This window comes from Kuraishia capsulata, genomic scaffold, assembly GCF_000576695.1.
Source record: "Kuraishia capsulata CBS 1993 genomic scaffold, Kuraishia_capsulata_scaffold_4, whole genome shotgun sequence".
NCBI lineage: Eukaryota > Fungi > Ascomycota > Pichiomycetes > Pichiales > Pichiaceae > Kuraishia > Kuraishia capsulata.
In genome coordinates this window covers 1,311,185-1,323,020 of record NW_019172953.1, presented here as the reverse complement: position 1 = coordinate 1,323,020, position 11,836 = coordinate 1,311,185, and the positions used below count along the sequence as shown (strand labels likewise).

Here is an 11,836-nt window from a genome sequence, read left to right as displayed (position 1 = left end):
ATGCTCGATCACGTGGACAGGTCGGAGTTTGAAAAGATATTGGCGGATTAGTTTGAAGCAAACAAGACACGAGAAAATAGCACAAAGATCCTCAAAGAAGTTGTCAACATTGGAAAACTATAGTCAAGCACTCTAAAACCTTACACTTCATTATCTTCGCGTTATTTTTGACCACAGCATATGCTGTGGTTTGATATGTACAGTACGCTTTCGCGCTCGGAGCCATCGAAAACTCTGCGATAAGGCCGCCAAAACCGAAAAACCAGGCTGCTATCATTCCAGTTTTTCTTTGTGAGTTCATGTTTCTCCGTTACAGCTCAAACGGCTTTCTCCTCGTTTTTATCCAAGCTATCCCGCACCACGTAATACCCATCATCAGAGTCCACTGCTAGTCCTGTAGGATTCCAACTATCAAATACTTCTCCTTTCTCGGGATCAGACTTTGCATGTTTCACCAAATCCGCAAATACCAGCGCCTTGGGTTTGGGTATTAGGCGTGTATCCACGGTCGAGCCTTCCACGGGAAGGGCCAAGTCTTCAATGTTTCTTATAAACCCCAGTTGTCTCTGGATGCTTTTTAAAAGGGTCGCCTCAGTCTCTTCGTTAGACTCAGCGTTTAACCCGGACAATTGTTGCAAATTCAACAGTTTCTCACGGCTCAAACCATCGTCTCCAGCCTTGACTAAAAGCTCTGCTGTGGCCCAGTTAGGCCTTGCCAAATACTCCTCCACCTCCTGAATAGTCTTGAACGGTTTCCCAATCCCGGAAAGCCGCCGTATTGATCGTAAAAACATCGTATTTCGCTTATCTGAAAGCCCAAACCACAGACTAATGACCTTTCCGGTGAGGGGATCTGTGTGGGAGATAATCTACCGTGTACTTGCTAAACAAAGCAAGTCGCTCACTGATTCTTAGTCTAGTCACGTGAGCTTTGGAATTCTGAGTGAGAATTGGGTTGAATTCACCTACCAATTATGTTACTACACCTAATTTTGTACAGAAACAGCCAAATAAGATCTCGTACCATTACACGTCGCCGTTGAGAAGGGCATCTAAGGCGCCCTGGACAGAGCCACCGCTTCTCCGCAGGGCTCTCACATTGCGTTCAAAGTCGCTGAAGCCCATGTCGTTTAACTGGCGCAACTGGCTCTCATATCTTTCCTCTGGAGGTCTGGTGTCAGCAGGAGCTGCGGCTGCTCCAGCTCCAGCTCCAGCTCCTCCGCCCATGAGCATGTTCATGAGGTCTGGGTTGAAGAAGGGGTTGGCAGCACCACTAGCGGCACCAGCAGCGTCACCCTGTGGAGCAAACATCGCAAAAGGATTGGCTCCAGCAGCATTCCCACCAAGCAAAGCTGCAAATGGATTTGCTGCAGGATCTGAACCGGTCGTCGCAGCAGGGGCAGAACCGAGGGTAGAACCCGAGGTAGAGTCAGTGCCAACAGTAGCCGCACCATCACCACCAGTGGTAGTGCTTGTAGCACCCGGGGCAGGAAAAATTGAGGCTGCACCGGCTCCTTGGCCTCCTAGACCACCCATCATACGCTGCATGTCCATCACCTGTCTCATCATTTGAGGGTTGGTCATCATGTTCCTGAAGTAGTCGCTCTGGAGCATCTGTCTGGCTTGGGGACCCATGCTACGTAGCTGAGGCGACTGGTTTATGAGATAATCAAGCATCTGGGGATCTGCCAAAACAGATCTCATGCTTTCTTGGAACATGGGATTCTCCATCATTTCGGCCATCTGGTTTTCATCCGGAAGGGCTCCCATTCCACCATCCGGCCCGAACATGGAAGAAGAGGGTAATGGAATGTTTGCACCAGCATATCTAGCCCCGGTGAGACCAGCCAGAGGGTTGAAAGCTCCTTGGCCAGCAGCAATGTTAGAAGGTACTGATGACTCAGCAGAGCCTCCAGTGGCGCCAGCCGCTACGGGAGCAGCTGCAGGTGCCGGCTGGGAACTCTTTGGAACCGGTGACTTGACCAGATGAATTGTGTGACCTGATTGGACATTGTAAGTGGAAAGTGGGTCGCCATCCTTGAGAACCTTGCCTGAGTAGATCAGCTTCTGACGATCAGCTGGAATCTCCGATTCGGCTTCAACAAGTGCCTTAAGCTCAGCAATGGTTACCGTTCTTGGGACCGACAATTGATACTTCTTATCGCCCGAAGATCTGTAGGAAAGCGTTAGCGACTGTGAACAATAGACCTTCGCAGCCTGAGGTTTCGGTATGAAAGTGCAGTTTCCCGTCCAATTTCTGAAATTCCTGGCCCAAGCCGAATATATCAACTTACTTGATGGTGATACTGATATCCTCGCTTTCTGACATCTTGGTTGTTTTCTAGCGCTCTACAAGGTTCGTAGGTTTTAAGATTCAGGAGATCAGGAAGCAATAGCGCCCACCTTATCGACGTGGAAGGCCCCAGAATGAGTGTGCATCAACCGCAAAAGTATTGAGATACACACGCAAATAAAGTAACTGAAAATTGAAGCGAAATCCGGAATTGTATTTTTGCATGAAAGTCACGTGGGAATTTGTTTGGTCCGCACGACCTTGAACATGCAGATTGAGCCGCAGCGAGGTGAACCCCCAATCCCCCAAACGTACAAAGCACATGTATGTGATGGATCTGCACACCAGGAAAGTACGTGCCAAGAGATGACAAGGAACAAGAAAGTGAAATGGTTGTTCATGTTTCTGCTTTTTGAAGTTTTGTCACATAATCATACCCCACTTCGATAAGGGTCAAGCCAGAAATTTCCTGTTTATCCCTTGTTCTGTCTCTTCCTTCTATGCTTTCAACTGTTTACCTCGTTGATATTAGCACAAAGCAATTCTCAAGAAATCAAAATCTTTGCGGTGGCCTCTTGCACATTTGTGAGATACTCCCCTGCGATCAAAGGTTGACGTTATCAGGACCAGGGCTTCGAAATCTGTCAAACATAGGTTTGGCTTGATCATTCCACACAGAGGCTGCGACGATATATTTTAGCAAAATTGTATCAAAAAGTTAAGTTGTCGATCCGCTCACTGAATCCATAAACTCTAATCTGGAGTAGCGCGAAGTATAAACAGTAGATCAAAACTGCTCCGTTCTTGGTCAAGCCACCCCGTTTCTCATCTGGGGGACGGCTGATCCCCCCTAAACTTTGCCTTACATCTAAATTATATGAATAATACTGACTTTTAGTGAAATCACCAGGGATAAAAAAACTTGGGGAACTGTTCAGACTTTATTCTAAGCTTCTTCGTTGGCAGAACCTCACAGATTCAAGACCGGGGCAGATTCATCAGTCGGCTTCAGCGACACTGCTGTATAGACGTAACACCACCATACCCCGAAATCGGCATGAGGAACACCTTACAAAGTATGCTTTGCAAGCCTCGTATCGGACCTCGTAATTCGTAGCGAGAGACCTGCTAAAGTCTTTGAGCCCCAAATATAGAATGTGGTCGTGCACAAACAAGAGTCGGGTAATGCTTGTATGAGGCACTATGAATGTCTCTCGTCCCAGTCCGGACCCCCTCACCACTTCTTTCTACTCTGCTTTCTTGCTGCCTCTGAAACTGACTCAGTCACCAGTTGCAATAAGTCAGATGTCAATGCCCACACCAGCTCCCTCTGCAGTCGGGGGTACCCCGTCCACTTTGCTGCCCGAGATGATCTCGATCCAGGACCTCGAGAACGGCACTCTCAACATTGACGCGCTGATCGAGGAGATACGAATCTTGCACCAGAAAATTCCGGCACTTCGATTTCAGATGACCAATTGCTTGCGCACGCTTGCAAACATGGACGACTCCCAGGGTCCATCCCAGGCTTTTCAACACATCCAACGAGAAGTGGTGGAGCTCAAGCAGATGTTGGAGACATATTCGGCATCGTACAGGCGACTCATGCCCGTGATACGATACGCTAAGCTGAAGTCTGGACTGAATCCGGATGATATGACTAAAGTGCAGCGGCACGAGGTCAAAGTGTTGAGCAGCAGCGACGAGATTACCGAGGTAGTTGGTTCCCCTGGTTCGAAACCGCTCGGGACCAAGCGTTACAGCACCACCAAACAGGTGAGGCCACGGGCGCCGTCTGCATCAAAAGGAAAAGTGACCGATTCTGCCGGATCCGCGTCACAACCAATCCTACTGTGACAACTTTTGCTGAAAAACTGCCTTTTATGACAACGGTAACAGGCCACCATCACAACACATCCACTGAGTACCTCCGCAATTACTTTTAATCGAAAAAGACCCAGAGACAATCCACAATCCACACATCTGGCATGGCCAGCCTGCCCTGTGAGATCATTCAACTCACTGAGCATGCCGAGTCCCCGCTCTACCGAGCCCTGTATAATCACTACGTCTACACCCTCCTTTTCATTTTCATTTTGTTACATCTTCCGCTTTTTTCAAACAGTTTGTGATACTTGAGCTTTTAAACGTCTGTAGAAACTTCAATAGAGCCGTGTGGTGCAAAGCACAAGTTTACACAATTCTCATGATGTGTATTGCACAATTGTTGTGCACGCCCTTTCCTTAAGCCTCAGCTATTAAACTACAGATCGATTGACGTGGTAGATGTCAGGACTCTCTTACCTCCACGCTATTCTCCACCACGCACACATGAAGTTTCTGACTCTCGCAATCTCAATACTACCTATTGTAAGCGCATTTGAGTGGGGATTCCACCAACAAGCTCCACCCCAGCAACAGGTGTTCGATTACCAGGATAAGCAGCTAAACGGTAAGTACGACGATAAAGGATAGATACCAAATCTGATGAGTTTGATATGATGCTTAGCGGATCGTTTCTACATTTGAGGCCTATTTACAACCGTTGATTACTAACTTTGCTTCCAGCCAATTGCGACAGATATCTGTGTCCAGAGACTTTTGCATGTGCCAACTCCCCCATTGAGTGTCCATGTCCATTCCCAAATTCGCAAACCAAATGCATCCTGCCAGATAAATCAAATTTTGTGTGTATACCGAAGCTCACTCTTGAGGAGATCAAAGGCGCTGAGAAAGGTGTAGAAGTGAGAGACTGCAAATGGGTTGAAAAGGCATGGAAAGGCCAGGCTTAAAACTGCTAAACTGAAACTGCTGAACTGAAACTGGTCATCTGCTCAACCCAGAACGTTTAGTATTTATAAGGTACATAGTATGAGCTATAATTGAAAACTCCTCAGCAAAAGACACGCACACGATTCGGATTTTGGGACCCAAAGTTGCAAGGAAATCCCCGGGAGGCCCGCAATGGTCATTTTATCTCCTTATCTTCTTCTTCTCCCTCTCATAACCTCTCACATGCTTAGAAATACCCAAAATACTTCAACAAAACAGCGAGAACCACAGTGAGAGCAGCAAAAGTGACGAAACTGGAAGAGCCCGAAGCAGGTTTCACCGCTGTTGGGCTTCCAGAACCACTAGACACGGGTGAACTTTCGTTTGAATCAAGCTTCTCATTCAAAGCTGCTACCTTGGCATTGCTCGCCTCGATCTCATTCTTCACTTGTTGACTAGCCGAGGTCTTTGGGGCCTCAATAGGCGAAGACACCACACTTGGTTTTGGCGTAGACCCTGTAGACTTTGACGAAAGCAACGCTGCCTTCTCCTTTCTCGTCTCCAGCTCCTTGGCGGTATAAGTTTCCCCAACCAAAAAGGCCACACGGATCTTCTTGGAGTCGACTCCGCCCTGGCCTTGGAGTTGCACCAGCTTGGCCCAGTTCTCTGACACCTCCTTGTTCTCCACAACCTTGCTAACAGGCACACCTTCAATCAAGAACTTATCCTTGCACTTGAATGGAGCAGTTGGTTCTTCTGGCAAGCCCTGGGAGATGATGAGTACATCCATCTTCTCACCCTTCTCCAGCACCGCTGCATTGGGCCTGACACAGTAGAACTTAGGCGCCGTGGTCTTGACTTTGAATGCCAGCAGACCATCGGTGTCGTTGGTCACCGTTATGAACTCCGTGGCAGTCTCTTTATGGGGGCCTGGATGAAAACGTTAGTAATCGAATTGAGATAACCTGCCAAAGGGGCCGTGCCTGGCACATCAGCCATGCGTGACTAAATTCTCCAAAAACTCACCTTTGAACTTCAGAATAGCTGGAGTCACTTGCATTTTCGGATTCGACTTGCTTCGCTGAAACGAATTGAAGGCAGAGTTGTTGTTCTAGAGAACAAAGCAAGGCTTGGTGTGCCAACATGATCTGTGTGAGACTTGAAATTGAGGCGAAAGCCGGGTAATTTCAAGCAGGAACAAATTGGGTAGGGAACGCAAAAACGACACATGCATGTCAAATAGCACATATCTAATGTGGCAGACGCCAAATTCTTTAGTTCCATATTTTTTGTTCTTTTCGGATTTGTTGGTAAAATTTACTGACATTGTCTCTTTGACCATATTAAAACTAATAATCATCCCCCCGAGAAACGACCTCCTTTACCGTGGGGTGAAGCAGAATCGTATGCTCATACTGAGCAGTATAGGCTCCCTTAGTCTCCATCAAAGGAGGATACTCATTCACAATTCCGGACTTGCAAAGCTGTGATAATGCCAAAAGGTACTTCTCCTCGCCGAGACGGTCTATGTACCGACGGCAGAAAGGCAAGGTGCCGAAGTTCTTATCCAGAGTAGCCAGCAACTGCTTGGCACGAGCCAGACGGATGGGAGTATTTGGCGGAGAATCCGTGTTTTTTGCATAATGCGAACATTCACCTTGACCAACCACATAACCACGACCAGTAGAGCCAAAGGTTTCGATAGCAAACGTCTCACCTTCCTCCATCTTGGTGTTATCACCGTTTTTGACTATGGGCACTGACTTTCCACCATGAATGCGATAAGGCTTGATGTTGTGACCATTAAGGTTCCGGATACACTTCACTGGGTATACTTTCCCGTCTAGTTCGATCTCATGACTCTCCATGGTCTCCTGAATGGCCTCGCCGATGTCAGTCAGCCGGACGTCAATTCCTGCCTCTCTGATTCCTGTGTTCGTTGCCGCTCTCACAGCGTCCAGTAGCGGATCGTACTTGCGGTCAAAAGTGTGTGTCCAGGCACAATCAATAATATGACCGTTTACATGCACTCCAAAGTCCACCTTCATGACATCCTCATAGCTGAGAACGGTCTTGTCACCAGCATTTGGAGTATAATGTGCAGCACAATGGTTCAAAGATACTCCACATGGGAATCCCATTCCACCGGTCAATCCGTCAGCCTCACTCATTGTTCTGACACCGTTTTCGATGGTTTCGGCTACTTCGATCATGGTCATACCAGGCTTAATCACAGACTGAGCGTATTTTCTAACACGACGGTGAATTTCCGCACCCTTTCTGAACTCTGTCCATGTGTTGTTGTTCTGGTTATCAAGATAACGCTTCTCCTCGTCCGTAGTTCTGTAGTTATTCTCATCCTTGTACTCCATGATCTGGCCCTCTGGATACACTCCTTCTGGGTAAAAGGTAGTAATTCCGGCAATCTTCTTTTTAGCGGCAGTCTTCTTCTTCTTCTTTTTCTTTTTCTTCTTGTCCGCAGAACCGGCTTGGTTTTCAGCCTCAGCTTCAACGTCTTCGTTCTCATCGTCTTCCTCGGGGACTTGCTTCTTCAAGTCTTCGTCCTTGACCTCTAGCGCAGCCACGCCAGCCTCAGCTTGTTCCACAGCAGATGGAGCCATTCCTAAAAACTATCTGAGACTTTTCCGGAAATAATTAACGGAATAAAGAGCTTTGTTCAAATGGAATGGCATGCCTGGTTGGAACCTATTTTTGCTACTGCTCCTAACCCTTCTTTGACTGAGTGCACCACACAACGGGTTGAACACGACCAAATCGTTTTTCACCGACAAGTGAACGAGTGAAGGACCGGGAGGTGTAGTTAATCTTCCCTCTACTCATTATATTCAACTACACATTCCAGCGATGATTTCCACAATAGTGAGGAGAAGATGCTTTACTGGTATTAGAGCTCTTAGTTATACTCCACAGAAGTTGAACTCTGATCTGCCGCAATCGATCCTCAAGTTGTCGCAACAGGCCAACAGCCAGTTGGAGAACGCCGCGGTAAACAAAGTCCAGAATGGACTGCTTAAGAGCGGACTTTTGGACAGAAACACCTTCACTGAGAAGGAAGCTACTTTGAGTCCGCGCATGGCAGCCGCTTCTACGCCATTGATGGGAGTTGAGGCCGGTCGCACAGTCGCCGTGGGGCGTGACGGCAACCCACGCACGGCTTTTAGAAAGCTACAGAGCATGACCACTTCTCTTGGAATTAGACAGAAATTTTATGCTGACCAGTTTTACTTGAAGCCCTCGAAGAAGAAGCTCCAGAGGAGAATCAAGAACAAGAAGATCAGATTCATGGGCGCCTTCCGCAATCTGCTTTCTAAGGTTAAGGATGCCAGAAGAAGAGGTTACTAGAGGAGCGAGTAAAGTGGTCTTATTTTGTATATAGCTGATGGTGAAAAAGTATGGTCTCATGACAAAAACAAAATTTAGGGTTCGGCTCAGGCACCCGGAAAGCATGATACGTAGGAAACCAGGTACGCAGATGCCATGTAATACATGGGTCGTGGCTAAATACATGCCATTGGTGAAAAATAGTTAGCATAAGAGAGCGTAATAGATAATGCTGCCGGATATCGTAGTTCGTCAAGACCTGCATCAATCAAAAGCATTTCAACATTCCTGATACTTCCCTGACTGAATAAAAATCAGAGAGAAAAGAAATACGAAAACTATTGGTATAAACCAAAAAACAAGCAATTTGACCTATTTTACCCTTTCAAAAAGTCCTCAGACTTAACCAAATGTCCCCACTGCCATTACCTAGCCGCACGAAGGTTATGAGCCCTGCGCTCTGCTGCATATGTCAGTAGATTTATTGCTGACTGCTTGGTTAACTCAGAACACCACAACTAGGATGATTTCCGAAGGGAGAACTGGCGAGGCCTCTGCGAGGTCGGCCATAACCAACCTCATGAACACCATAATGGGTGAGTGAAAGTCAATAAAAGGTTTCCTTTTCCTTGAACGATACTAACTGGGTACTAGGTGCTGGTATGCTGGCTATGCCGTACGGAATCAAGGCCAACGGAATGGTGCTAGGTGTTTTTGTGATTGCTTTCTCCGCATTTTGCTCAGGATTTGGACTTTATCTTCAGGGCGTTTGTTCCAGGTATGTGCCGCCCGGCCAGGCTTCTTTCTTCTCACTTTCGCAGTTGACATACCCTCAACTTGGAGTGGTTTTCGACTTGGCTATTGCGGTAAAATGCTTCGGAGTAGGAATTTCGTATTTGGTGGTGATCGGGGATCTGATGCCAAAAATCACCGAGTCATTGTTGAATGAGACTTACCTGGAGTCTCATTCTCTGTTCTTGAACCGAAACTTCTGGATCTCCGTCTTCATGGTGGTGGTGGTGCCTTTGTCATTTTTGAGGAAACTGGATTCCCTCAAATATGCGTCCATGGTGGCCTTGTCTTCTGTGGCTTACCTAGTGGTTTTGGTAGTTGTTCATTTTGCGAGTGGTGATGTCACGGAAAAAGGCCCGGTTAGGTATTTCGAGCCGAAAGGCATAATCTCCATGCTGAGTTGTTTTCCTATCTTTGTGTTCTCATACACATGCCATCAGAACATGTTCTCTCTGGTGAACGAACTGAAAGACAAATCAGCCTCCAATATCAACAAGGTCATTCAGACTGGTATTGGCAGCGCGATGGTGCTCTACATTCTGGTCGGAGTCACTGGCTATTCCACATTTGGTGACAACGTTGGAGGAAACATCATTGTGATGTACCCTCACTCCGTGTCGTCTACAATTGGAAGAATTGCCATTGTGATCTTGGTGACTTTGTCTTACCCGCTGCAGTGCCATCCTTGTAGGGCTTCTACCAATCATGTCTTACACTACTTCCAGAAATCAAAGGCTGGAGAATCGCTTTCCAGGTCGTGGTCTAGAAGCACGGGCTCTTCTGCTACCAACCATGTTCAGGAAACGAGGGCATTGATATTTGCTGCCGACGAAGACGAAGACGCCGAAGAAGGCGCGAGCGGGTCTGCCGCAGTCAGCCTGGGAACAGCCAAGTTTGTGGTAATCACCACAATCATTTTGATTGGCAGTTATCTGGTGGCCATGACAGTTAGTTCGCTAGAGCATATTTTGGCCTTTGTAGGATCCACAGGCTCGACTTCGATCTCGTTTATTTTACCGGGCATATTCGGCTATAAATTACTCGGAGAAGAAAATCGCTGGCTCAAAAGAGCCGCATTGGCGCTAAGCATTTGGGGAGTAGTAGTGATGCTTCTGTGCCTGTCAGCAACGCTTTTCCTGGGCGCTAAGCATTGACTAATATGTATAGAAACAACGGCATATATAGAGTCACACACATTTCACAAAATCGCATAAATAAAAACTGACGCTCCAAATTCACACCCACAAAAAGCCGCGCATAGAGCCGGCGTGATTTCATAATACCGGGAAACGCGTATCACCGCGAAATGTCTCTCCCCTTTGTCAGGGGCACGCGCCTAATTGTTACCCGCTCAAACTACACGACTGTTGTTCCTTTCTTCCCGAGCGTTTTTTTGTGTATTTTTGTTGATCTACAAATATAATTCGGATCTTGCTACCACTTGGACCAACTACTTTCACTCGCTCTGACCAATAAGATTCACAAGCCTCACCAGCTCCTTTCATCTCTTACGCGCTCAAATCTTGTCCAGACACTCACCACCATCCTACGACGAGGTCTTTCATCCAACGCCATTACACCTTGCTCAAACTCTGAATGTCAACTTCTACAGACAAAACTGCCGATTCGAAGGCCCGAGCAAAGGCATTTTTCCGTCCGCAGCGCACGAGGATGTCGTTGTCGAATTTCTTCATGAGCCCATTTGCGCTCGGTTCTTTGGGGTTTGCCGCCATCGCGTGGATCGTGGCCTTCGCGGGCTCTATTGCTGCCGCGTCCGCGCACTCAGGCATTAGCTTCCCTAAGTTCACGTGGTGGGGCCTTGTTTTCCAGCTGTTATTGTTTGCACTAATTATTGCTCTCTACGCCACTAATACATTCCGCTTCCACCGCTCGTTTCTGGTGGGAACCATTGCTATCGCGTTCCTTTACACGTCGAACAGCACCACCCAACTGATTTATTCTAACACATCCTCGAGACTTGCAGCTGCAGCTGGTTGTTTGCTGCTTTCCGTGGTGAATTTGATCTGGTTGTTCTATTATGGCTCTGAGCCCTCTTCGCCAATAATCCAATGGATCGACGGAGGAAGAACTGATGACATTGACAATACCAACTTGCCAACCTCGAGATCTCATTACCGCGAAGATCCACTGGCTTTGAGACATTCTTCGCTGAGAAGTACAGCAACTGCCCACGCGAACAACCCGTTCGAGGCAGAAACGCCTGAACTCCAGCAGCAACAGTCCCACTATGGAGCGCCGATTAAAGGTTTTGAGAATGCCTCATCGTCTCAGCTCACTAATGCAGAAGTGGCTATCCGTACAAGTGGAGTTGAAACCGATGATGATTATCCATACCTGGTCAGAGGTCTGTACGACTACGTTGCCAACCCAGATGACCTAAACGAACTCTCGTTCAAAAAGGGCGAGGTCTTCAAGGTCAAGGATACCATAGGCAAGTGGTGGCAAGGTAAAAACTCCAACGGTGACATTGGTATGTGCCCGAGCAACTACATTGAATTACTGGCCTGAAACCTGGCATTTTGTTAGGCTGCTATGCCTCCTGCTTTCGCCCATACCCCGCCGTCTGTACAATACTGATTTGACTATCAGCCTTATTCTCCACTTAAATATAATTTG

The 11,836-nt window shown here is 47.3% G+C and overlaps 9 protein-coding genes across 9 annotated transcripts; 5 read left to right on the top strand and 4 right to left on the bottom strand.

Moving 5' to 3' along the window:
- Nucleotides 1-317: 317 nt before the first annotated feature.
- On the bottom strand, nt 318-794 carry KUCA_T00003821001 (uncharacterized protein; the record flags this gene model as incomplete). Its single annotated transcript, XM_022602275.1, has 1 exon — nt 318-794. The coding sequence occupies one exon, from the start codon at nt 792-794 to the stop codon at nt 318-320; it is 477 nt and encodes a 158-aa protein (XP_022459834.1).
- Nucleotides 795-1,026: 232 nt separating this feature from the next.
- KUCA_T00003820001 (uncharacterized protein) lies at nt 1,027-2,562 on the bottom strand (the record flags this gene model as incomplete). Its single annotated transcript, XM_022602273.1, has 2 exons — nt 1,027-2,293; nt 2,528-2,562. The coding sequence occupies 2 exons, from the start codon at nt 2,560-2,562 to the stop codon at nt 1,027-1,029; spliced, it is 1,302 nt and encodes a 433-aa protein (XP_022459833.1).
- A 934-nt stretch (nt 2,563-3,496) lies between these two features.
- On the top strand, nt 3,497-4,150 carry KUCA_T00003819001 (uncharacterized protein; the record flags this gene model as incomplete). Its single annotated transcript, XM_022602272.1, has 1 exon — nt 3,497-4,150. The coding sequence occupies one exon, from the start codon at nt 3,497-3,499 to the stop codon at nt 4,148-4,150; it is 654 nt and encodes a 217-aa protein (XP_022459832.1).
- A 429-nt stretch (nt 4,151-4,579) lies between these two features.
- Nucleotides 4,580-5,085, top strand: KUCA_T00003818001 (uncharacterized protein; the record flags this gene model as incomplete). Its single annotated transcript, XM_022602271.1, has 2 exons — nt 4,580-4,745; nt 4,862-5,085. 2 exons carry the CDS (start codon nt 4,580-4,582, stop codon nt 5,083-5,085), a joined length of 390 nt encoding a protein of 129 aa, XP_022459831.1.
- A 227-nt stretch (nt 5,086-5,312) lies between these two features.
- Nucleotides 5,313-6,125, bottom strand: KUCA_T00003817001 (uncharacterized protein; the record flags this gene model as incomplete). Its single annotated transcript, XM_022602270.1, has 2 exons — nt 5,313-5,995; nt 6,092-6,125. The coding sequence occupies 2 exons, from the start codon at nt 6,123-6,125 to the stop codon at nt 5,313-5,315; spliced, it is 717 nt and encodes a 238-aa protein (XP_022459830.1).
- Nucleotides 6,126-6,414: 289 nt separating this feature from the next.
- Nucleotides 6,415-7,686, bottom strand: KUCA_T00003816001 (uncharacterized protein; the record flags this gene model as incomplete). The annotated part of the gene is made up of 1 exon (XM_022602269.1): nt 6,415-7,686. The coding sequence occupies one exon, from the start codon at nt 7,684-7,686 to the stop codon at nt 6,415-6,417; it is 1,272 nt and encodes a 423-aa protein (XP_022459829.1).
- Nucleotides 7,687-7,930: 244 nt separating this feature from the next.
- On the top strand, nt 7,931-8,428 carry KUCA_T00003815001 (uncharacterized protein; the record flags this gene model as incomplete). Its single annotated transcript, XM_022602268.1, has 1 exon — nt 7,931-8,428. One exon carries the CDS (start codon nt 7,931-7,933, stop codon nt 8,426-8,428), a length of 498 nt encoding a protein of 165 aa, XP_022459828.1.
- Nucleotides 8,429-8,930: 502 nt separating this feature from the next.
- KUCA_T00003814001 (uncharacterized protein) lies at nt 8,931-10,353 on the top strand (the record flags this gene model as incomplete). Its single annotated transcript, XM_022602267.1, has 2 exons — nt 8,931-9,003; nt 9,062-10,353. The coding sequence occupies 2 exons, from the start codon at nt 8,931-8,933 to the stop codon at nt 10,351-10,353; spliced, it is 1,365 nt and encodes a 454-aa protein (XP_022459827.1).
- Nucleotides 10,354-10,795: 442 nt separating this feature from the next.
- On the top strand, nt 10,796-11,728 carry KUCA_T00003813001 (uncharacterized protein; the record flags this gene model as incomplete). Its single annotated transcript, XM_022602266.1, has 1 exon — nt 10,796-11,728. One exon carries the CDS (start codon nt 10,796-10,798, stop codon nt 11,726-11,728), a length of 933 nt encoding a protein of 310 aa, XP_022459826.1.
- Nucleotides 11,729-11,836: the final 108 nt, after the last annotated feature.